Raw genomic sequence first — 25848 nt, 5'->3', positions numbered from 1 at the left:
AAGGATGCATTCCTATATATGCGAGATGCACAGAGAGACATTTGCACTCTGGCATCAAGAGTAAGTGCGATGTCCATTTCTGCCAGAAGAGATTATGGACGCGACAGTGGTCAGGGGATGCGGATTCCAAACGGCATATGGAAGTATTGCCGTATAAAGGGGAGGAGTTATTTTGGGGCGGTCTATCGGACCTGGTGGCCACGGCAACGGCTGGGAAATCCACCTTTTTACCCCAAGTCACCTCGCAGCAGAAAAAGATACCGCCTTTTCAGGCTCAGTCCTTTCGTCCCCATAAGGGCAAGCGGGCAAAAGGCCACTCATATCTGCCCCGGGGCAGAGGAAGGGGAAAAAGACTACAACAGACAGCTTCTTCCCACGACCAGAAGCCCTCCCCCGCTTCTGCCAAGTCCTCAGCATGACGCTGGGGCCTTACAAGCGGACTCAGGCACGGTGGGGGCCCGTCTCAAGAATTTCAGCGCGCAGTGGGCTCACTCGCAAGTGGACCCCTGTATCCTGCAGGTAGTATCTCAGGGGTACAAATTGGAATTCGAGACGTCTCCCCCTCGCCGGTTCTTGAAGTCTGCTTTACCAACGTCTACCCCCGACAGGGAGGCGGTTTTGGAAGCCATTCACAAGCTGTATTCCCAGCAAGTGATAATCAAGGTACCCCTCCTACAACAGGGAAAGGGGTATTACTCCATGCTGTTTGTGGTACCGAAGCCGGACGGCTCGGTGAGACCCATTTTAAATCTGAAAACCTTGAACACTTACATAAAAAGGTTCAAGTTCAAGATGGAGTCACTCAGAGCAGTGATAGCGAACCTGGAAGAAGGGGACTACATGGTGTCTCTGGATATCAAGGATGCTTACCTCCATGTCCCAATTTGCCCTTCTCACCAAGGGTACCTCAGGTTTGTGGTACAGAACTGTCACTATCAGTTTCAGACGCTGCCGTTTGGATTGTCCACGGCACCCCGGGTCTTTACCAAGGTAATGGCCGAAATGATGATTCTTCTTCGAAGAAAAGGCGTCTTAATTATCCCTTACTTGGACGATCTCCTGATAAGGGCACGGTCCAGAGAACAGTTAGAGGTCGGAGTAGCATTATCGCAAATAGTACTACGACAGCACGGATGGATTCTAAATATTCCAAAATCGCAGCTGATTCCGACGACACGTCTGCTGTTCCTAGGGATGATTCTGGACACAGTACAGAAAAAGGTGTTTCTCCCGGAAGAGAAAGCCAGGGAGTTATCCGACCTAGTCAGGAAACTCCTAAGACCAGGCCAGGTGTCAGTGCATCAGTGCACAAGGGTCCTGGGAAAGATGGTGGCTTCTTACGAAGCGATTCCATTCGGCAGATTCCACGCAAGAACTTTTCAGTTGGATCTGCTAGACAAATGGTCCGGATCGCATCTTCAAATGCATCAGCGGATAACCCTGTCTCCAAGGACAAGGGTGTCTCTCCTGTGGTGGTTACAGAGTGCTCATCTCCTAGAGGACCGCAGATTCGGCATTCAGGATTGGGTCCTGGTGACCACGGATGCCAGCCTGAGAGGCTGGGGAGCAGTCACACAGGGAAAAAATTTCCAGGGCTTGGGGTCAAGCATGGAAACGTCACTTCACATAAATATCCTGGAACTAAGGGCCATTTACAATGCCCTAAGTCAGGCAAGGCCTCTGCTTCAGGGTCAGCCAGTATTGATCCAGTCGGACAACATCACGGCAGTCGCCCACGTAAACAGACAGGGCGGCACAAGAAGCAGGAGGGCAATGACGGAAGTGGCAAGGATTCTTCGCTGGGCGGAAAATCATGTGATAGCACTGTCAGCAGTGTTCGTTCCGGGAGTGGAATGATTGTAAACCGTTGGGAAAAACCAAAGGTGGACATGATGGCGTCTCGCCTCAACAAAAAACTGGACAGATATTGTTCCAGGTCAAGGGACCCTCAGGCAATAGCTGTGGACGCTCTGGTAACACCGTGGGTGTACCGGTCAGTGTATGTGTTCCCTCCTCTTCCTCTCATACCAAAAGTACTGAGAATCATAAGAAGGAGAGGAGTAAAGACTATACTCGTGGCTCCGGATTGGCCAAGAAGGACTTGGTACCCGGAAATTCAAGAGATGCTCACGGAAGATCCGTGGCCTCTACCTCTAAGACAGGACCTGCTCCAGCAAGGACCATGTCTGTTCCAAGACTTACCGCGGCTGCGTTTGACGGCATGGCGGTTGAACGCCGGATCCTGAAGGAGAAAGGCATTCCGGATGAAGTCATCCCTACCCTGATCAAAGCCAGGAAGGATGTAACCGTACAACATTATCACCGTATTTGGCGTAAATATGTTGCGTGGTGCGAGGCCAGGAAGGCCCCTACGGAGGAATTTCAACTGGGTCGATTCCTGCATTTCCTGCAAACAGGACTGTCTATGGGCCTCAAATTAGGGTCCATTAAGGTTCAAATTTCGGCCCTGTCGATATTCTTCCAAAAAGAACTAGCTTCTGTACCTGAAGTTCAGACGTTTGTCAAGGGAGTACTGCATATACAGCCTCCTTTTGTGCCTCCAGTGGCACCTTGGGATCTCAATGTAGTGTTGGGATTCCTAAAATCACATTGGTTTGAACCACTCACCACTGTGGACTTGAAGTATCTCACTTGGAAAGTGGTAATGCTGTTAGCCCTGGCTTCAGCCAGGCGTGTATCAGAATTGGCGGCTTTATCCTATAAAAGCCCTTACCTAATTTTTCATACGGACAGGGCAGAATTGAGGACTCGTCCTCAATTTCTCCCTAAGGTGGTTTCAGCATTTCACTTAAACCAACCTATCGTGGTGCCTGCGGCTACTAGGGACTTGGAGGATTCCAAGTTGCTGGACGTAGTCAGGGCCCTGAAAATATATGTTTCCAGGACGGCTGGAGTCAGAAAATCTGACTCGCTGTTTATCCTGTATGCACCCAACAAGCTGGGTGCTCCTGCTTCTAAGCAGACTATTGCTCGTTGGATTTGTAGTACAATTCAGCTTGCACATTCTGTGGCAGGCCTGCCACAGCCAAAATCTATAAAAGCCCATTCCACACGGAAAGTGGGCTCATCTTGGGCGGCTGCCCGAGGGGTCTCGGCTTTACAACTTTGCCGAGCAGCTACTTGGTCAGGGGCAAACACGTTTGCTAAATTCTACAAATTTGATACCCTGGCTGAGGAGGACCTGGAGTTCTCTCATTCGGTGCTGCAGAGTCATCCGCACTCTCCCGCCCGTTTGGGAGCTTTGGTATAATCCCCATGGTCCTTTCGGAGTCCCCAGCATCCACTAGGACGTTAGAGAAAATAAGAATTTACTTACCGATAATTCTATTTCTCATAGTCCGTAGTGGATGCTGGGCGCCCATCCCAAGTGCGGATTGTCTGCATTACTTGTACATAGTTATTGTTACAAAAATCGGGTTATTGTTGTTGTGAGCCATCTTTTCAGAGGCTCCTTCTGTTATCATGCTGTTAACTGGGTTCAGATCACAAGTTGTACGGTGTGATTGGTGTGGCTGGTAATGAGTCTTACCCGGGATTCAAAATCCTTCCTTATTGTGTATGCTCGTCCGGGCACAGTATCCTAACTGAGGCTTGGAGGAGGGTCATAGGGGGAGGAGCCAGTGCACACCAGCTAGTCCTAAAGCTTTTACTTTGTGCCCAGTCTCCTGCGGAGCCGCTATTCCCCATGGTCCTTTCGGAGTCCCCAGCATCCACTACGGACTATGAGAAATAGAATTATCGGTAAGTAAATTCTTATTTTTCATCAGTTTCCACCCTAATAAAGTCTCTCCGTTGTGACTACAGAGCAGCACTTAATTTGTTACTTATACAGACCTGCGTCTGCGTATCTTCCGCAGTGTATTTAACTTGGCTACTCTCTTATCTGTGGTTACTTTGCGGCACTTACAGTACTTGTGAAACGGACTATGAAGCATGCACTGTATTGGCAAGATGTCTATAGTGTGGCAAACGCTACTTACATTTCACTGCCATATTTATGACAACTGTACGGTGCGGTGTTATCCAGAGCACTAATTCTTCCGTTCCAGATGAGTCTAGGGATCCGTGGTTCAGACCGGGAGTTTCTCAGAGTAGAACTAATAGCAAGATCAGCTTTCCAAGCTGAACTGACAACACTGCGATACAGTGGGTTCTCTTATCTAGTCATGTCCGCCTACTCCCCTGTTTTCCGCTCTGAGCTGGCACCAGCCCTAGATCCACCAGTGTGATCCTAAGGTCTTTAGTAGTACATTCAGTACGGCTCGCGTGCAGGCTTCCCCACACAGATCCTTGGTGATTGCATTAACCATTTGCACGCTTCTGGTGGACTAAGCCAAGCAATGGCTATTACATTTTTATTTCATTTATTTTGTTTACCTTATATATCATTACTTAATGCATGTCACTGTCTAGCACAGCAGAGTGCTGTGGCGATTTATGAATTAACGATGATTGGGTGCGGGATCGTGGCTGTTTGAAATGCCGAAAGGGGTGCAGGACCCCCCCCCCCTCTCCCGCAGCCTAATCCTAACCCTCCGCAGCCTAACGGTAACCTCCCAGAGACACTTATGTTCAGGTGTCGGTATTCTGACAGGTGTCTGGATTATGGCGCCGGCTTTCTGACTGGCGGGAGCTACATCTCGTTATCAATCTGAGGAAGTTCTGAAGCTAATGCTTGTGTGATTGGCTGCTGGCTCAGGCTCTCCTATGTAGCAGAAATGGTCTGCACAGACTGCAGATTAGTATAGTCATACAATGGATATTGCTGGTAATATTATATCATAACGGAAGTGGTGGAAATATGGCATAAAGCTCATAATGAATTTTCCTCTGTGCTTCATCTATGCAAATCACAGTTTAATTGTCCTTTAGAGCATTAAAAGTACTCCACGTGTGTTGTGACTGTGTGATGTATGGTGCAATGTCCTTGTCATTCTGTCATCACAGACTGGAAATGGGGATAATTCCGGAATTCTTCCCACTGACAATATAAAATTCCCTGTAATGTGAAATAAAAAAAATAAAAATCTAAATTGTTTTCTGTAATTGCAGAATAGAACCAGACCTTTAGCTCAATAAAGATGACTTCAGCAAAGTCTCTGGCACCACATATGGGCAGTGCGGCGACACCACATATGGGCAGTACGGTGACACCACATATGGGCAGTGCGGCGTGACCTAGTCAGTGTTCCGTGCTGCTCCAGTTCCATCAGGTTTGGTGAGAACAATTGGTGAACAGCTAAATCACTCTACTGGTTTTGGCACTGAGGTTTGGACTGTGCCTGAGAAACTCCAGAACGTTACTTTTTTTGCATTTAGGTAGCATGAGGTGGGTCATTGTCTGGCTGGAATATAAATCTTCTGCAAAGACCTTGGCCCCCTTGCAGTCTGCGGACAGTTTTCCTCAATGATAGGTCTATATAGTTTCCCTGAAGCAGACAAGCTCTAAGTACTATTGCCCTCCTACCAACGTGCTGCACAGTTGGGATTGTCTTCTTGGTAAGATGCAGAATGTTAAGCTTGCACTAACCTTAGCACCCAGCAATCAGGGGAAAGGGACGGCCATCAACCATCGTAGGTTAACAACCATTGTCTGTCAACCACCAATGACTGATGGTTTGCCAGCAATGCCAAAGATCCAATGGTTCTCCATCTATGGCACAGAACCCCACAGTTGTTGTTTTTTTCTCTGTGGAGACGGGACATGGAACCTAGCTCCGCCCCCTGCTGAGACCTACAAAGCCCCACCCCACATCTGACTGGCATGGTGAGCAATAGAGCATGGATAACGGTCAGTGGGCAAAACCATTGATGGTCCCAAGTCGATGGTTTCATACCATCAAGGTAAACTACCAATGGTACCATTGATGGTTAACCCATCATTGGCCATTCCTTCTTGGGGGTATATTTACTGTACTAAAGACTCTAAAACTGAAAAGTGGTGAAATTGCCCATAGCAACCAATCAAATATTAGCTAACATTTCTCCATTGCATCCTGGAAAATGATAGACGGAAACTGATTTTTAGTAGTACATGGAGGCAGGTTGTCCTTCTGGAACACTTTAGGGGATGGGGAACCACAAGTAGAATCCCATTGGCTCAGCTCTGGCACACAGGGGCATACCTCGACAGTTTCTTGACCGTAAGGATATACATATCTATGCAACTATTTTTTTTTTTTTTTTATAATTCCCAAATTATTTTGGATTTATATTTCACAAAACAAAATCTAAAACAAACAAAAAATAACAGGGGGGAAAGGGACTCCTCGGCGGATGGGACGATGGGATCTCTCCAGTGCTTTTCCCCCATGCAGAATACTCTACAACACGGATAAATAACACCGTGCAATGACGTTGCTGTGATAGATATTTCTATCATACAGAAGAGTGTACGTGTCACAGCAGCTTGGTGCAAGGTGTGCAAAGGCAGTCAGAGCCGCTATAGAAACGTGCGGATCTGCTGTACATTCCTGCCAAGTGATTATATATTAATTGTGACAAGAGGAAGCATAATAAAATAAATTAGTCTTGACACTTATCCACTGTAAGTCAATGTCAGTCTTGGTGACTCAATTTTGAAAGGTTAAGTCTTGTACATACCTTCCCGTTCTGAATGGCATATAATATCAGACAGTAACGCTACAGAATACCACTGACATTGTCTCTCAAATTAAAGCAAATTGCTGTTCAGAAGATATCAGCCGCTTGCCTTTTCTGATGTGACGACCATGCCCAGGGCCATTTCTGGTCCTCTAACCAGAAATACTGTAGTCTTAGGACTGGAAATCAGTACAATGCATTCATACAGCTGTGTGTCTGGCAAATCCAGGATAGGGTGTTGATGTGTTCTCCTGGAAACAGTGTGACTCGGAAGAAAGCATTATCCAGCCAACACTTTCTTACAACTACAGGGCCTGCTTCAGAGGTGGTAGCAAGTAAAACATAGTGTGCAAGTGCCCGATCTTTTACTTATGTGCATGCGCCTGAAGGACACCGCCAGTGGATGCCGAACGGAACTGCAGGCGGCGAAAGTCTGATTAATGATCGCTCGATGGTTGTGCTTTTGCGTGCACCACGGCGGATTAGAGCCGCTGCAGCCCATTGGCTGCAGCATTAGCATAACTTCACAATAGAGACAAAATCACAGCCGCCAATGCTTAGTGTGCACCTCTGAATCACCGTCACAGTGTCCTCGACATATACAGGGGCGTGTGATGCTCCCGCAGAAACAACATGTTCAATCAGAGTCTCTGGAATATGGGTATTAAACTGAGATGCCAGCTGTATGGATAGGCAAGGAAAGAGGTGGGCTCCATGTGCGTGTGTATCCCCTTTAGACTGTAAGCTCTCATGAGCAGGACCCTCTTCCCTCCTGTACATTTCCTTCTCTTATACTATCATCTGCTCCATACTCCCTACTACGGCATCTAACACTTGGTATCTGCCACCTGGATGCTTATTTCAGTCTAACCATTGATGCAGAATGTTTAGATACCATGCACCTGTCCTACGTTGTCTTGTACTGTAAGTCATTGTTTCTTGTTTTGCTCATTTGTTTATGTACGTTGCTGCGGAACCCTTGTGGCGGCATATAAAGAATACTACTACTACTACTACTACTACTACTACTACTACTACAGTACACACGTGTGTCAGTTCAGAATGCACTCATACTGTAGGTCTTTTAAAGTAGTGTTCCAGTATTCACAAATATAGGACTCAGTGGCGACAATATTTAGGATAACCAATTCTCCCCTCCAGCAGTTTGAGAAAGACGTTTTGCTGTATCCGAAACGTTAAACGTTCACGTTGAGTCCTACTTTTGTCATTACTCTGGAAAGGATTTCTAAACATTTCATCTGTGTTTCCTGTCCTCTTAATCTCAGAGTAAGGGATTGTACAGAAGCATTGCTGATAAATTAGAGCGCTTCCTAGTTCTGCATAACATACAGTGTGTATGTGTGTGTGTATATATATATATATATATATATATATATAATTTATTGTGTAACCTTCAACAATTTCTGCTTTTGCTGACTCACAGCTGCCCTGATGGTCTTTCAAGTGGCAGTGCTGCATTTACTGAAACGAACAAAACTGTTTAGCAGTGGAGTCTCCTAACCAAATATTGTATGTGACAAATAAGGCATGCCTAATCTGGGAGGTTGTTTATTGATTGTTGGCGGTGATTAGGAATGTGGGATGGATGTTTGCAGGAATAAGACAGCAGGCAGTTAGCAATTTCTGAATAATGTTTGCATTTCCAGAGCTTTTGTGACATTAAAGGGCAAACAATATTGTTCATGCTTGAGATGATAGATTACTTGAGCGAAGTTCAGATTCACTTTAAGCCTGTTTGGGATGTGGGATCTAAGTAATTTGGAAACAAAATATAGTTATTTGCATTAAATTCTAAGGGCCTGTTTTGGAGGTGGACCCTCCTGCACCTGTTGTCGAAGTCGTTGGAGTGATAATATGCAAATGCTGATTTAAGCCTTTCGCTGGTGTACCAGTGTACCCACGAGTCAGACTTTTTTTTGCGTTCACTTCAGACCACTTCCCAGTCACTGCCCATCATTATGCCACTCTATTTCTGAAAACGTCCAACCATAATAGCACCTTGGAGCATACACTCGGGGTAATGCATTCGCCATAGGGTGTTTTCTGACGTTTTTGTTGCAAAAAAAATTGCTCAGCAAGGTGAATATGGGCATTCAGCGCGGTTTGCATGCGACAAAGAATCAGCCCCTAATTATAGTGTTTGCTACATAGAAGTTCACATAGGTTTGTATATTTTTGCCTACACTACAAATGCAGATAATGATGTATAGCGCAACTCAAATGCTAATGTACTTTGCTGGACAACCCCCTGTTCTGGTTTTGATTTGACGGACACATGGCAACTTAACAAAAATCCATTTTGTGTTGTTCCGAGAATAATGTGGAATGTTGCTTTTACTCCTATAAGAGCATTTTGTACATGGTGATAAGTATTTAGTATTGCGCACTAGCTGGGATCAGTGATATTGGTATAATCAACACAAACTCCTTCAGTTCCATCGTGTTTAGTCACTGTGTGGTCAGCATATCTGCCAACTTTGGGTAAGGAGCATCATAACGTCAGCCACTGACCTAAATGAAGTGAGATCCATGCCTGGAAAATTATTGTATAAAACACTAAGGGGTCTATTTACTAAGCCTTGGCGGGAGATAAAGTACCAGCCAATCTGCTCCTAACTGTCATGTCACAGGCTGTGTTTGAAAAATGACAGTTAGGAGCAGATTGGCTGGTACTTTATCTCCGGCAACTTTATCTCTCCATCCAAGGCTTAGTAAATAGACCCCTAAATATACATGTTGTATAGCTATATAATATATATTCTTTCAAATATGTTGCTCATCTTTATTATCTCACATATGCTTTTAACTACATATTCATATTGTTTGACATTGTACATTATGTACTTATTCCAAATGTATGATGCTATGACAATTGTTCAAACATTAGAAAACATACAGGGGGATATGTATCAAGCCTCAGAGAGAGATCTCAGTCAACCAAAGCAAGCAATCTGCTTCCAACTGTCATTTCAAAGACAGTTCTGGATAAATGACAGAAGTGGATTGGTTATCTTTCTCCAAGGCTTGATACATCCCCCCCCCCCCCCCACACACAATATTATTTCCTGTAATATAGCAATAATTTGAAATCAGACTGCCCAAATAGAGAAAACAGTGCAAACAGCAATCATTTATAAAATCCCAATGACAGACCATGAGGAAAGTCTTGCATTGATGGGAGTGAGAGGGTTAAAGCACACCGGCGACATTTCATTAGGTTCTAATAAGACAGTTATGGTGTGGCAGAGACATTACAGAACATTAACAAGGAGTATTAATGGCTGGATAAGCACCGCAGCCGTGTGTACAAGTGAACTGCAACTCTGTTTATCCCCCATTAATAAGCTTTCAATAATCCAACGCTATTTATGTTCCATAAATAAGCTGTATATTTTCTCTCCACTAATTTATTTCCAAGGCTGTCAGTTTGGCAAAGGGACAGTTTTCATCTGCTTAAAGTGACACAGCGGTAATGATTCTACAAACGCCAGCTGGGAATGTGTTATAAAGGGGAAGACGGTGGGGAGTAGTAACCCCTTAATATACTGAGAGGAGGGGAGCACCCATGAAGGTTTTGGAGACTCAGTATCTCTTAATTTATCTGTGCTGCAGACACCAACAATTAGAGTGTGACCTCAAATCACAAACACTGGGTCTTGGGGCTGATTAGTGTTAATTGTGTTTTAAAGTTAGGGAATCATCTTTATAAGAACCCCATCTTTATACACAGATATACATGCCTGCTACCTACACTCATGATCAGTTATCCACATGAAGATGTAGAGAGCAGCGTTTCCCATCTTCCCAGTAGGAGATCTGGAAAACATGCACTGTTGGAGTTCCCGAAGGACTGGGTTTGTAAAACACTGATGTTGAGTGTAGATCATCTTACCTGGCCCAATCATCCAGGCCAGGAACCTGTGTACACCATAAGCACCCTCCTGTAAAGGGATGAGTTCAAAACTCATGTTCCTACCAGTTACTTCTAGAAAGACTCCACATTAAACATTAATTGTAACAGCAAAAAATACCCATTTGTGCAGAACAGCACAAATGTGTATTTTGTATTGGTGATACCCCAAATGTCATCATATACAATATTCACAAATACATTTATATGTTATTATACTGTTATCGGAGGGGACATGGTATATACTGGTATACAGAAATAAAATAATTCCCTTCCCATACACTAATGGTGACACTGCTGCAGAACCTCTTGGGTCCAGATACACTGATGCATATTGACACATTCTGATACATTGTAACACAACAGTGATACATAATGACACACACCAATGCAGTGATACATAATTCCACACACAGTATACTAGTGATAATGAAACACCAATAGTGATACATAATAACAGTCATACTAGTGGTACATGGTGACACACTGTTACTTAATGATAATGACACATTGATACTAGTGATACATACACAGTGATACATTGTGGCACACACTGCTACAAAGTGATGCATGTAATATACATGACACACTGATACATAATGATCAATACTGATATTTAATTACACACATTGATACATAAAGTAGTGATACACTGATACATACAGTACAGTTGTGATACATAGTGACACAATGATACAGTAGTGACAGTGTTACAGGAGTGATAGTGACACATTGATACATATAGTGATATGTACAGTGGTGGTACATAGTGACACACTGATACAGTACATACAGTATGAGAGTAACACACTGATACATATAGTGACACACTGATACATACAGTAGTTATAGTGGCACACTGGTACATATAGTGATACATACAGTACAGTTGTGATACATAGTGACACAATGATACAGTAGTGACAGTGTTACAGGAGTGATAGTGACACATTGATACATATAGTGATATGTACAGTGGTGGTACATAGTGACACACTGATACAGTACATACAGTATGAGAGTAACACACGGATACATATAGTGACACACTGATACATACAGTAGTGATAGTGGCACACTGGTACATATAGTGATACATACAGTGGTGATGCATAGTGGAACACTGACACATACAGTAGTGATGGACACACAATGATATATACAGTAGTGATAGTTACAAACTGGTACATACAATGATACATACAGTGGTGATAGTGACACAGTGATACATACAGTAGTGATAGTGACACACTGATACATATAGTGACACATACAGTACACTACAGTGTGATAGTGACACCACTGTGTGTATCATTGTATGTACTAGTGTGTCACTATCACACTGTAGTGTACTGTATGTGTCACTATATGTATCAGTGTGTCACTATCATTACTGTATGTATCACTGTGTCACTATCACCACTGTGTGTATCATTGTATGTACTAGTGTGATAGTGACACAGTGATACATACAGTAATGATAGTGACACACCGATACATATAGTGACACATACAGTACACTACAGTGTGATAGTGACACACTAGTACATACAATGATACACACAGTGGTGACGGTGACACAGACACACTGATGCATACATACAGTGGTGATAGTGACACTGATACATATAGTGATACATATTGTACAGTAGTGATAGGGACACATGCTGATACACAGTGACACATGCAGTGCTGTATAGTGATACACAGTGACACATGCAGTGCTGTATAGTGATACACAGTGACACATGCAGTGCTGTATAGTGATACACAGTGACACATGCAGTGCTGTATAGTGATACACAGTGACACTGCTGTGCTGTATAGTGATGCACAGTGACACATGCTGTGCTGTATAGTGATACACAGTGACACATGCAGTGCTGTATAGTGATACACAGTGACACATGCTGTGCTGTATAGTGATACACAGTGACACATGCAGTGCTGTATAGTGATGCACAGTGACAGGCAGCAGCACTGATACATAGTGATACACGGTGACATTCCCGGGGGCAGAGCTGGGGGTGCAGCGGGGCCCCCGGAGGTGCAGGTAAGCCGGAGTTAGGGCAGGGGGAGGGGGAGAGGAGGGTCAGAGACAGGGAGGGAGGGAGCCGGAGAGAGACAGCAGCGTCCTCCGTCCTCTCTGCCAGTGAGCGTTACTAGCAGTCACACACTGGGAGCTGCGGAGGGGTCCCGGGGACATGTAGCAGAGAGAGCCCCGGGGGCAGTGTCAGCGGCTGGCTGGGTGTCGGGGGCAGGATGGGGGTCGCCCCCTGGAGGTGGCTGCTCGCCCTGTGTCTCAGGCTGCTCTTTCTTGTGCCCGCAGGAGTGCCGGTCCGGAGCGGGGACCCCGGCTTCCCCAAAGCCATGGACAACGTGACGGTGCGACAGGGGGACAGCGCCATCCTCAGGTCAGACGCTGCGGGGTCACTGTGTCTGTGGTGGGGGGCTGTGATGTTATTCTGATGTGGGGTAACAAGTCTCTATGTGCATGATATGGGGGGGGGGGGGGGGTTGTTCTGTTGTGGGGTGACAAGTCTCTATGTGCATGATATGGGGGGGGGGGGGGTTGTTCTGTTGTGGGGTGACAAGTCTCTATGTGCATGATATGGGGGGGGGGTTGTGCTGTGGGGTAACAAGTCTCTATGTGCATGATATGGGGGGCTATTGTGCTGTGGGGTAACAAGTCTATGTGCATGATATGGGGGGGCTATTGTGCTGTGGGGTAACAAGTCTCTATGTGCATGATATGGGGGGCTATTGTGCTGTGGGGTAACAAGTCTATGTGCATGATATGGGGGGGCTATTGTGCTGTGGGGTAACAAGTCTATGTGCATGATATGGGGGGGGGTTTCTGCTGTGTGGTAACAAGTCTATGTGCATGATATGGGGGGGTTTTCTGCTGTGGGGTAACAAGTCTATGTGCATGATATGGGGGGGGGTTCTGCTGTGGGGTAACAAGTTTATGTGCATGATATGGGGGGGTTCTGCTGTGGGGTAACAAGTCTATGTGCATGATATGGGGGGGTTTTCTGCTGTGGGGTAACACGTTTATGTGCATGATATGGGGGGGGTTCTGCTGTGGGGTAACAAGTCTATGTGCATGATATGGGGGGGTTTTCTGCTGTGGGGTAACACGTTTATGTGCATGATATGGGGGGGTTCTGCTGTGGGGTAACAAGTCTATGTGCATGATATGGGGGGCTATTATGATGTGTGGTCACAATGTCATGCTGGAGGTTGGTTGCTATTATGAGGGCTCTGTGTCATACTAGTGATGTAAATCTGTAGGTGCACGCAGTGTCTATAGGGGTTATTATCAGTTCTGTCATACTGTGAGATCACTGGTGATAAATATATAGGTGCATGATGTGGGGTAACTGTGTAGGGTCTGTGCTGTGGAGGTGGGCTGTTGCTATAATGCCATTTTGTATGGTGACTGGAGATATAATATATAGGTACAAGCTGTGTACATGGGGGATTGTTATCTCTGTGTCATGCTGTGGGGTGACTAATGATATAAATATGTAAGTGCATGCTATGTGGATGGGTGGTGTTATGACGATGAGGCTCCGTACCACGCTGCGGGGTCACTAGTCAGTGTAACAAGTCTCCTGGTATATGTCATGCTGTGTGGGTAACACCCTGAGTATAGTAGCCCAGGTGATTCAGAACACAGTACAGGCTTTCTCCACCCTCAGGTGTTGCCAGCAGATCATGTTTGGGGATCTCTGTCTGTGGAAGCAGGTGGGATAATTACTGATCCAGTGAAATAAAATAACTCGCCTGTGCATGATCAAAGAGATCCACAAAACCTGGCCTGTTGCTGGTACATATGAGGACTGGTGTTGAGAACCCATGAAATACAGGATGATGGACGGTTCTCAATACAAGGTGTGTAATTTGTTTATTGTGTGATCCATACATTGGCAGAGGTTCAGGAAGTTCCAGAATCTGGGTTTCGGGGATAACGAGGGGCATCGCTAAACATTTGCCTGTTCTGCTGGGATGTTATGTATAGTATGTATACATATAAGAAATGTATTCTGTATACCACAAGTTACACTGAGGAGATTTAGGGGCTCATTCCGAGTTGATCGCTCGCTAGCTAGTTTTAGCAGCCGTGCAAACGCTATGCCGCCGCCCACTGAGGAGTGTATTTTAGCTTAGCAGAAGTGTGAACGCTTGTGCAGCCGAGCTCTGCAAAAACAGTTTGTGCAGTTTCTGAGTAGCTCTGAACCTACTCATCGCTTGCGATCACTTCAGCCTATTCGTGTCCGGATTTGACGTCATACACACGCCCAGTGAACGCCCAGCCACGCCTGCGTTTTTTTCAGACACGCGGCATTTTTGCAAACACTCCCTGAAAACGGTCAGTTGACACCCAGAAACGGCCTCTTCCTCACAAACTTCTTGCGGACGTCAGTGCGAAGAAAAACTTTGCTAGAACCTGAGCACAACCACAAAGGACTTGGCATGCATGCGCATAAATACCATTTTTTTTCACCTGATCGCTGCGCTGCGAAAATCGGCAGCGAGCGATCAACTCTGAATGACCCCCCCAAATCTGTGAATGTGCCGCAGCAATGGTGAGCTCTGGGGCTTGGTTATTTCAGGAGGCTTAAAGTTGCCTAATTAAAGATAAAGTTATACATGCCCTATGTATAGAACACATGTCTGCTAGAAACTCCTGTGCAAGTACCAGTTGACATCCTCACTACTATTCTAGCCAATTATACCGCTCCTCTTATAGCTGCCACTGAGCTGCAATTGTTACCCTACGCAGCTGATGTCTGAGGACCAGGATGACCCCATTACCCTCATTAATTATCCATGCGCTGTGATCTCCTAACTGGATTACTAGCATCAGCCTGTCCTCTGCCTCTATGGGGTCTCGTCACTTTGGAAAACTGCATGTAATTAGGACCTTCTGTTGGGGCGAGTGTATAATAGTCATCTAACCTTTTCCGCACAATGGTGTTTATTGTAGAATTGCTTGTTCTATTTACACATGAATGCACAACGTGCTACATAGTAAATGCAACTTTGTGAATGCTGCTGGAACGCGGTGTGTTTATACAATGTGGTTAATTACAGTCTTCCAGAATGCTGTACATACACATCCTACGCTGCAGTCCCCCTGAAGTTCCGTCTTACCTGTGCCCACGATCCCTGTGCTTGTTCCTCTGCAATCAGACGGCTGAAATGCTGTAAACATCAATTATCTGCTGCCTATACTGGTAGCGTTTTGTATACAGCGAACTGTGATGCCATTATGTTATTAGGATTCCTCTCTGTAATATATATGAAAGCATTTAGTGATGCCGGCAGCAATTATGCAGCTATACAGTTAGCAACAGTTAGGCCATTGCGGGGAACGGAACCCTACATAGACAGCAATATGGAATTATGCAAATGTTAATGATGTGGAGACCCTTCCAAGATTAACTGGGGGCTGGTGCTTTTTGGGGCTTGCTAAGCGGATTCCAGGGGGTACATTTACTAAGATGGTAGTTCTATTTAAGATGGGATGTTACCCATAACAACCAATCAGATTCCACTTCTCATTTATCTAGCACCTTCTAAAAGATAATACCTGGAATCTGATTGGTTGCTATGGGCAACATCCCATCTTAAATAGAACTCCCATCTTAATAAATTTACCCCCCGGTTCTAGAATTCATTAGTTTCCTGCGGTTCTGTGTGGGAGCAGGCCTGGTGGGTACCCTTTCTCTTCCAGGCCAGTAGACATATGGTGGGTGATTGCCACCCTGTGAGTTATGCAGATGGAGAGGGTCCACAGGGAGGCGGTTGGTATACATCCATAATAACGCATCACGTGAGCCTAGAAAATGGTGCTTCTACCCAGGTTTAGTGCTGAGGAACCCTTTGGCCCCTTAATCCTCCTAATTGATTCCTTAAGAATATAGAATTAAAGGATCTGGTGTGGTACAAGTAGGATGTAAAATGAACAACTGTTAATGTTCAGCATTTAAGGGTTCCTTAACTTAATGAGCACACACTCACTTGCAGACTTCTCTCACACGCCATCACTGATGCCCTCTGTGGGTCTGTATCATGCTGGCATTGAGAGTAGGAAGTGGGTTTGTTTCCTGATAGAGGGAGATAGATAGGGCACCAGTGAGCAAAGTATGGCCTCAGGTTACACACGATGGGTGGGATGTACTAAAAGAAAAATGTGGTAACAAAAAAACTTTTTTTTTTTTTTTTTTTTTTTTGTTGCTGGCAGCCAGTAGATGGCACCCAACAGAGCTATTCAATTGTATCTACATTCTGACGAAATCAGGTGCCGTCACAATTTCAGCTCGCACCCCCTGGGTGGCTCGTTTGAGTGCTCAAATGGGACTTTTTTCACATCACGCCCATTAGTTTGGTCGGGTTTACCTGCTTCACCCGGCTAAGCCTGACCTCATGATAAATCAGCATAATTGAATATGCCTTCCCCCTTCCCCCCAATCTCCCGTCTTAAGTGAGCGATACACAATTGAATATTGGCGTTTGGGTATAATTCATGTTTGCACGCACATTTTTTAGGTTTCGGAATTGCTAATGTCAGCAAGTGAAGCTAGCGCCCTGAAATGAAAAGAGACGCCCCAGGAGCCATCACAAACTTATTTGCAATTGATTACACATATGCAGAGTATACACAATAACGAGGAGCAGTGACTGTGAGGGTAAGCCCTATGGCTGCAGCAGCAACGCTGGCACCATGTTTCTCTGTGTACAAGATCGTAGCTGGAGGCAGATGCACGCCACAGAAACGGCCGTAACACGCCTGCCACGTACTGTCACTAGTGATCATTTGTATTACCCAGTATGTACTGTCACTAGTGATCATTTGTATTACCCAGTATGTACTGTCACTAGTGATCATTTGTATTACCCAGTATGTACTGTCACTAGTGATCATTTGTATTACCCAGTATGTACTGTCACTAGTGATCATTTGTATTACCCAGTATGTACTGTCACTAGTGATCATTTGTATTACCCAGTATGTACTGTCACTAGTGATCATTTGTATTACCCAGTATGTACTGTCACTAGTGATCATTTGTATTACCCAGTATGTACTGTCACTAGTGATCCTTTGTATTACCCAGTATGTACTGTCACTAGTGATCATTTGTATTACCCAGTATGTACTGTCACTAGTGATCATTTCTATTACCCAGTATGTACTGTCACTAGTGATCATTTCTATTACCCAGTATGTACTGTCACTAGTGATCCTTTGTATTACCCAGTATGTACTGTCACTAGTGATCATTTGTATTACCCAGTATGTACTGTCACTAGTGATCATTTGTATTACCCAGTATGTACTGTCACTAGTGATCATTTGTATTACCCAGTATGTACTGTCACTAGTGATCATTTGTATTACCCAGTATGTACTGTCACTAGTGATCATTTCTATTACCCAGTATGTACTGTCACTAGTGATCATTTCTATTACCCAGTATGTACTGTCACTAGTGATCATTTCTATTACCCAGTATGTACTGTCACTAGTGATCATTTGTATTACCCAGTATGTACTGTCACTAGTGATCATTTGTATTACCCAGTATGTACTGTCACTAGTGATCATTTGTATTACCCAGTATGTACTGTCACTAGTGATCATTTGTATTACCCAGTATGTACTGTCACTAGTGATCATTTGTATTACCCAGTATGTACTGTCACTAGTGATCATTTGTATTACCCAGTATGTACTGTCACTAGTGATCATTTGTATTACCCAGTATGTACTGTCACTAGTGATCATTTGTATTACCCAGTATGTACTGTCACTAGTGATCATTTGTATTACCCAGTATGTACTGTCACTAGTGATCATTTGTATTACCCAGTATGTACTGTCACTAGTGATCATTTGTATTACCCAGTATGTACTGTCACTAGTGATCATTTCTATTACCCAGTATGTACTGTCACTAGTGATCATTTCTATTACCCAGTATGTACTGTCACTAGTGATCATTTCTATTACCCAGTATGTACTGTCACTAGTGATCATTTGTATTACCCAGTATGTACTGTCACTAGTGATCATTTGTATTACCCAGTATGTACTGTCACTAGTGATCATTTGTATTACCCAGTATGTACTGTCACTAGTGATCATTTGTATTACCCAGTATGTACTGTCACTAGTGATCATTTGTATTACCCAGTATGTACTGTCACTAGTGATCATTTGTATTACCCAGTATGTACTGTCACTAGTGATCATTTGTATTACCCAGTATGTACTGTCACTAGTGATCATTTCTATTACCCAGTATGTACTGTCACTAGTGATCATTTGTATTACCCAGTATGTACTGTCACTAGTGATCATTTGTATTACCCAGTATGTACTGTCACTAGTGATCATTTGTATTACCCAGTATGTACTGTCACTAGTGATCATTTGTATTACCCAGTATGTACTGTCACTAGTGATCCCGGCTCATCAGAATATACCATCACTGAAATCCTGGATTCCATAGTATATACTGTCACTAGTGATCCTGTCTTCCCAAATATATACTGTCACTATCGATCATTTGTATTACCCAGTATGTACTGTCACTAATGATCACGGCTCCTCAGAATCTACCGTCACTGAAATCCTGGATTCCCTAGTATATACTGTCACTAGTGATCCTGGCTTCCCTAGTATGTCCTGTCACTAGTGATCCTTTGTATTCCCCAGTATGTACTGTTACTAGTGATCCTGGTACTTCAGAATATACGGTCACTAGTGATCCTGGCTTCCCTAGAATGTACTGTCACTAGTGATCCTGGTACCTTAGAATATACGGTCACTAGTGATCCTGGCTTCCCCAGTATGTCCTGTCACTAGTGATCCTGGCTTCCCCAGTATGTCCTGTCACTAGTGATCCTGGCTTCCCCAGTATGTACTGTCACTAGTGATCCTGCCTTCCCCAGTATGCACTGTCACTAGTGATCCTGGCTTCCCCAGTATGTACTATCACTAGTGATCCTGGATTCCCCAGTATGTCTCGTCACTAGTGATCCTGGCTTCCCCAGTATGTACTGTCGCTAGTGATCCTGGATTCCCCAGTATGTACTGTCGCTAGTGATCCTGGATTCCCCAGTATGTCTCGTCACTAGTGATCCTGGCTTCCCCAGTATGTACTGTCGCTAGTGATCCTGGATTCCCCAGTATGTACTGTCGCTAGTGATCCTGGATTCCCCAGTATGTACTGTCGCTAGTGATCCTGGATTCCCCAGTATGTACTGTCGCTAGTGATCCTGGATTCCCCAGTATGTCTCGTCACTAGTGATCCTGGCTTCCCCAGTATGTACTGTCGCTAACAGAGACGAAACTGCTGGAGATTGTCAGCTGCCGCCGGGCTCCTAAGGTGAAGGGGGCACCTCTCCTCCATTGTCTCCAGGTCCATGCGCTGACCTGTGAACCTTGCCAGCCCTTATCTGCCAGCAGGGAGCCAAACAAACTACCAGGAGCTGGCGATTAACTGCAGTGCAGTATACACTACTCCTCTTACTGCCATAGCTGTGCACACCCGCTATCACTGATACTTCACAGAGCTGGGCGGCCTCTGCCCCCAGCATTGAATCTCTTTCCCGGCGCAGTACTTCCAGTCGCCTCTCCCAGCGAGTGACTCCGGCATGGCTGTGACCTGGTTGCTGAAGTCTGTTGCCGGCAATTCCTCACAAACACCTCTGTGAGGCCTGGCTCACTACCGCGATTTGTGCTCTCTGCTGCAGGCCTGCCTCCTGTTGGGGTTCGGGGGTTGGGAAGGAGATCTGCCTCCAGATCCTCCTCTCTCTCTCCCTGACACCATATCTCTCTCTCTGTCTTGCTCCTCTAGCTCCCTCATTCCCTCACACACTCTCTCGCTCCTTTGTCTCTCTTTCTGACACCCTCTCTCTCTCTTACCCCCCATCACACCCTCTCTGTCTTTGATACTCTCCCTTTCCCTCTCTTTCTTTCAGTCCCTCACTTTCCCTGACATCCTCTCGCTCCTTTCTCTGTCTCTCTCTTCCTGACACCCTCTCTCTCACCGCCACTCTCTATTCATGACACGCTCTTGCTCATCCTTCTTTCTCTCATTGTCTCACTTTCCCTGACACCCTCTCTCTCACGCCTCTTTCTATCCCTGACACTCTCTTGCTCTCCCCTCTTTCTCTCATTTCCTCACTTTCCCTGACACCCTCTCTCTCACTCCTCTCTGTCTCTCTCTATATTCCTGACTCTCTATTCCTGACTCTCTCTGACACCCTCTCTCTATCTCTGTCACCCTCTCATCCCCCTCTCTCTCTCTCTCTCTCTCTCTCTCCCTGACACTCTCGCTCGCCTATCTCTTTCTCTCATTCCCTGAATTTCCCTTACACCCTCTTTCTTTCTCGCTCCTCTCTGCCTCTCACTGTTACTGACACCCCCTCTTCTCTCTCTATCACCCCCTCTCTCTCTATCTCTGTCACTCTCTCTCCCCCTCCCTCACTTTCCCTGACATTTTCTCTCTCTCTGACACCCTCTGTCTCTCTTGCTTCTCTCTCTTTCCCCCTGATTCCCTATATCTTTCTCTCATTCTCCCCTTTCTCCTCCTCCTCTCTCTCTCTCTCTCTCTCTTGCTCCCCCGCCCCCTCTCTCTCTCTCGCTAGCTAGCTATCTTTATATCTTGTCTCCAGGCAACTAGGACAAACTTGTGCCACTGGTCACTAGCGATCCATTGTATTCTCCAGTATGTACTGTCCCTAGTGAGCCTTGTCTTCTCCTGGCATTTTCCATTATGTACACTGTGTGCTGAACCTGGCATTCCTTAATATGTGTGTTGCAGTGTGGATCCGCAGTACTCCTCAGGAAACATTAATGTATTGTATAAGTCACTTCCCAGGGGGCCGGACAGTTAGGGTCAGATGGAAAAAAACATTAAACTTACTTGAGTTGAGTTTGGGAAAGGCTACCAGTGACTCCCCACACGTCTCCCAGACCATATTAAAAACTAATAGGGGGTTCTATTTTCCAAACAGGTATCCTAAATCTGATGATCCTGTATTAATGCTGTTGCTGCTGGTTACCCATAGTAATAGTTGTATTCCACAGTATCTGCCCCCCCAAAATATTCACTTTTCACAAACTGATCTCTGCTATAGACCCGGGTGTCAATCCCATGGCCTGCCACAGTCCTAAGGGTGTAAGACATCCTCTTACAGGCACTACACTGGTGGGACAGTGGAAAAGTGGAGAACGTGCCACATCTGGGATGTTAGATGTCCCTGAGTACCATGCTGGCCTCTGGCAGCCATTGGTGGTATGATACTAGTGTAACTTTACCTTTATGTCACAGGAATAATAAGTAAAAGTGGCTGAGCCCGGTGCATCATACACATCAGCCACAAGCTGTTCCAGTCCTTTCATGTATTAACCTTCACCTCCTCCAGATTGCAGTACGCTTGTTCCTATGAGTTCCTGGCCTGTGTATCTCCCCCTCCTGCAACCACTGATTTGTGAGCTGCTGCTATATCTGCACATTCACGCCACAGCCTGCCCTATCTGATATACTCCTGGATCTCTTATTTATTGCACATGTTAGCGTTTTATTGCTTAATTCACAATTCCATTTTACATATATGGAAAGTAACGTTTACGCAGGATGTGTAGCCCAGGTTTCACTGCAGAAGTGTTGCACAGTGTCCAGCATGGTATCCAATAGGGGTCAGTAATATGCCACTCAACAGTCCAGTGTACCATTACCAGCATAGCATCCCCAGTAATACCGCACTCAGCAGCCCGGTGTACCATTACCAGCATATCCTCCCCAGTAATACCGCACTCAGCAGCCCGGTGTACCATTACCAGCATATCATCCCCAGTAATACCGCACTCAGCAGCCCGGTGTACCATTACCAGCATGTCATCCCCAGTAATACCGCACTCAGCAGCTCGGTGTACCATTACCAGCATATCATCCCCAGTAATACCGCACTCATCAGCCCGCTGTACCATTACCAGCATATCCTCCCCAGTAATACGGCACTCAGCAGCCCGGTGTACCATTACCAGCATATCCTCCCCAGTAATACCGCACTCAGCAGCCCGGTGTACCATTACCAGCATACCATCCCCAGTAATACCGCACTCAGCAGCCCGGTGTACCATTACCAGCATATCATCCCCAGTAATACCGCACTCATCAGCCCGGTGTACCATTACCAGCATATCCTCCCCAGTAATACCGCACTCATCAGCCCGCTGTACCATTACCAGCATATCCTCCCCAGTAATATGTCACTCAGCAGCCCAGTGTACCATTACCAGCATATCATCCCCAGTAATACAGCACTCAGCAGCCCGGTGTACCATTACCAGTATATCCTCCCCAGTAATACCGCACTCAGCAGCCCGGTGTACCATTACCAGCATACCATCCCCAGTAATACCGCACTCAGCAGCCCGGTGTACCATTACCAGCATATCATCCCCAGTAATACGGCACTCAGCAGCCCGGTGTACCATTACCAGCATATCATCCCCAGTAATACGGCACTCAGCAGCCCGGTGTACCATTACTAGCATATCATCCCCAGTAATACGGCACTCAGCAGCCCGGTGTACCATTACCAGCATATCATCCCCAGTAATACAGCACTCAGCAACCCGGTGTACCGTTACCAGCATATCATCCCCAGTAATACGGCACTCAGCAGCCCGGTGTACCGTTACCAGCATATCATCCCCAGTAATACCGCACTCATCAACCCGGTGTACCATTACCAGCATATCCTCCCCAGTAATACCGCACTCATCAGCCCGCTGTACCATTACCAGCATATCCTCCCCAGTAATATGGCACTCAGCAGCCCAGTGTACCATTACCAGCATATCATCCCCAGTAATACAGCACTCAGCAGCCCGGTGTACCATTACCAGTATATCCTCCCCAGTAATACCGCACTCAGCAGCCCGGTGTACCATTACCAGCATACCATCCCCAGTAACACCGCACTCAGCAGCCCGGTGTACCATTACCAGCATATCATCCCCAGTAATACCGCACTCAGCACGGTGTACCATTACCAGTATATCCTCCCCAGAAATATGGCACTCAGCAGCCCGGTGTACCATTACCAGCATATCATCCCCAGTAATACGGCACTTAGCAGCCCGGTGTACCATTACCAGCATACCATCCCCAGTAATACGGCACTCAGCAGCCCGGTGTACCATTACCAGCATATCATCCCCAGTAATACGGCACTCAGCAGCCCGGTGTACCATTACCAGCATATCATCCCCAGTAATACGGCACTCAGCAGCCCGGTGTACCGTTACCAGCATATCATCCCCAGTAATACGGCACTCAGCAGCCCGGTGTACCGTTACCAGCATATCATCCCCAGTAATACTGCACTCAACAGCCCGGTGTACCATTACCAGCATATCCTCCCCAGTAATACCCAGTAATACGGCACTCAGCAGCCCGGTGTACCATTACCAGCATATCCTCCCCAGTAATACAGCACTCAGCAGGCCGGTGTACCATTACCAGCATATCATCCCCAGTAATACCGCACTCAGCAGCCCGGTGTACCATTACCAGCATATCCTCCCCAGTAATACGGCACTCAGCAGCCCGGTGTACCATTACCAGCATATCCTCCCCAGTAATACGGCACTCAGCAGCCCAGTGTACCATTACCAGCATATCGACCCCAGTAATACCGCACTCAGCAGCCCGGTGTACCATTACTAGCATACCATCCCCAGTAATACCGCACTCAGCAGCCCGGTGTACCATTACCAGCATATCATCCCCAGTAATACCGCACTCATCAGCCCGGTGTACCATTACCAGCATATCCTCCCCAGTAATACCGCACTCATCAGCCCGCTGTACCATTACCAGCATATCCTCCCCAGTAATATGTCACTCAGCAGCCCAGTGTACCATTACCAGCATATCATCCCCAGTAATACAGCACTCAGCAGCCCGGTGTACCATTACCAGTATATCCTCCCCAGTAATACCGCACTCAGCAGCCCGGTGTACCATTACCAGCATACCATCCCCAGTAATACCGCACTCAGCAGCCCGGTGTACCATTACCAGCATATCATCCCCAGTAATACGGCACTCAGCAGCCCGGTGTACCATTACCAGCATATCATCCCCAGTAATACGGCACTCAGCAGCCCGGTGTACCATTACTAGCATATCATCCCCAGTAATACGGCACTCAGCAGCCCGGTGTACCATTACCAGCATATCATCCCCAGTAATACAGCACTCAGCAACCCGGTGTACCGTTACCAGCATATCATCCCCAGTAATACGGCACTCAGCAGCCCGGTGTACCGTTACCAGCATATCATCCCCAGTAATACCGCACTCATCAACCCGGTGTACCATTACCAGCATATCCTCCCCAGTAATACCGCACTCATCAGCCCGCTGTACCATTACCAGCATATCCTCCCCAGTAATATGGCACTCAGCAGCCCAGTGTACCATTACCAGCATATCATCCCCAGTAATACAGCACTCAGCAGCCCGGTGTACCATTACCAGTATATCCTCCCCAGTAATACCGCACTCAGCAGCCCGGTGTACCATTACCAGCATACCATCCCCAGTAACACCGCACTCAGCAGCCCGGTGTACCATTACCAGCATATCATCCCCAGTAATACCGCACTCAGCACGGTGTACCATTACCAGTATATCCTCCCCAGAAATATGGCACTCAGCAGCCCGGTGTACCATTACCAGCATATCATCCCCAGTAATACGGCACTTAGCAGCCCGGTGTACCATTACCAGCATACCATCCCCAGTAATACGGCACTCAGCAGCCCGGTGTACCATTACCAGCATATCATCCCCAGTAATACGGCACTCAGCAGCCCGGTGTACCATTACCAGCATATCATCCCCAGTAATACGGCACTCAGCAGCCCGGTGTACCGTTACCAGCATATCATCCCCAGTAATACGGCACTCAGCAGCCCGGTGTACCGTTACCAGCATATCATCCCCAGTAATACTGCACTCAACAGCCCGGTGTACCATTACCAGCATATCCTCCCCAGTAATACCCAGTAATACGGCACTCAGCAGCCCGGTGTACCATTACCAGCATATCCTCCCCAGTAATACAGCACTCAGCAGGCCGGTGTACCATTACCAGCATATCATCCCCAGTAATACCGCACTCAGCAGCCCGGTGTACCATTACCAGCATATCCTCCCCAGTAATACGGCACTCAGCAGCCCGGTGTACCATTA

At 46.2% G+C, this 25848-nt stretch overlaps 1 protein-coding gene across 7 annotated transcripts in view; it reads left to right on the top strand.

Annotated features, from left to right (window-relative positions):
• The window catches only part of NTM (neurotrimin), a 1318058-nt gene that overhangs the window by 637752 nt on the left and 654458 nt on the right, over positions 1-25848 (top strand). For 6 of the 7 annotated variants that reach the window (XR_010188690.1, XM_063943614.1, XM_063943616.1 and 3 more), the window contains exon 2: positions 12885-12969. Coding sequence is in view for 6 of the 7 variants with exons in the window: in XM_063943614.1 (XP_063799684.1) it covers positions 12885-12969 (85 nt within the window). In the remaining variant the exon portion in view is untranslated. Of the gene's footprint in view, positions 1-12585; positions 12609-12884; positions 12970-25848 lie in introns of those variants that run through there. The other variant, XM_063943619.1, reaches the window with a different exon arrangement.

The sequence above is a fragment of the Pseudophryne corroboree genome, chromosome 10 (assembly GCF_028390025.1).
Source record: "Pseudophryne corroboree isolate aPseCor3 chromosome 10, aPseCor3.hap2, whole genome shotgun sequence".
NCBI classification, from domain to species: Eukaryota; Metazoa; Chordata; class Amphibia; order Anura; family Myobatrachidae; genus Pseudophryne; species Pseudophryne corroboree.
This window is presented reverse-complemented; position numbering and strand designations above follow the sequence as displayed.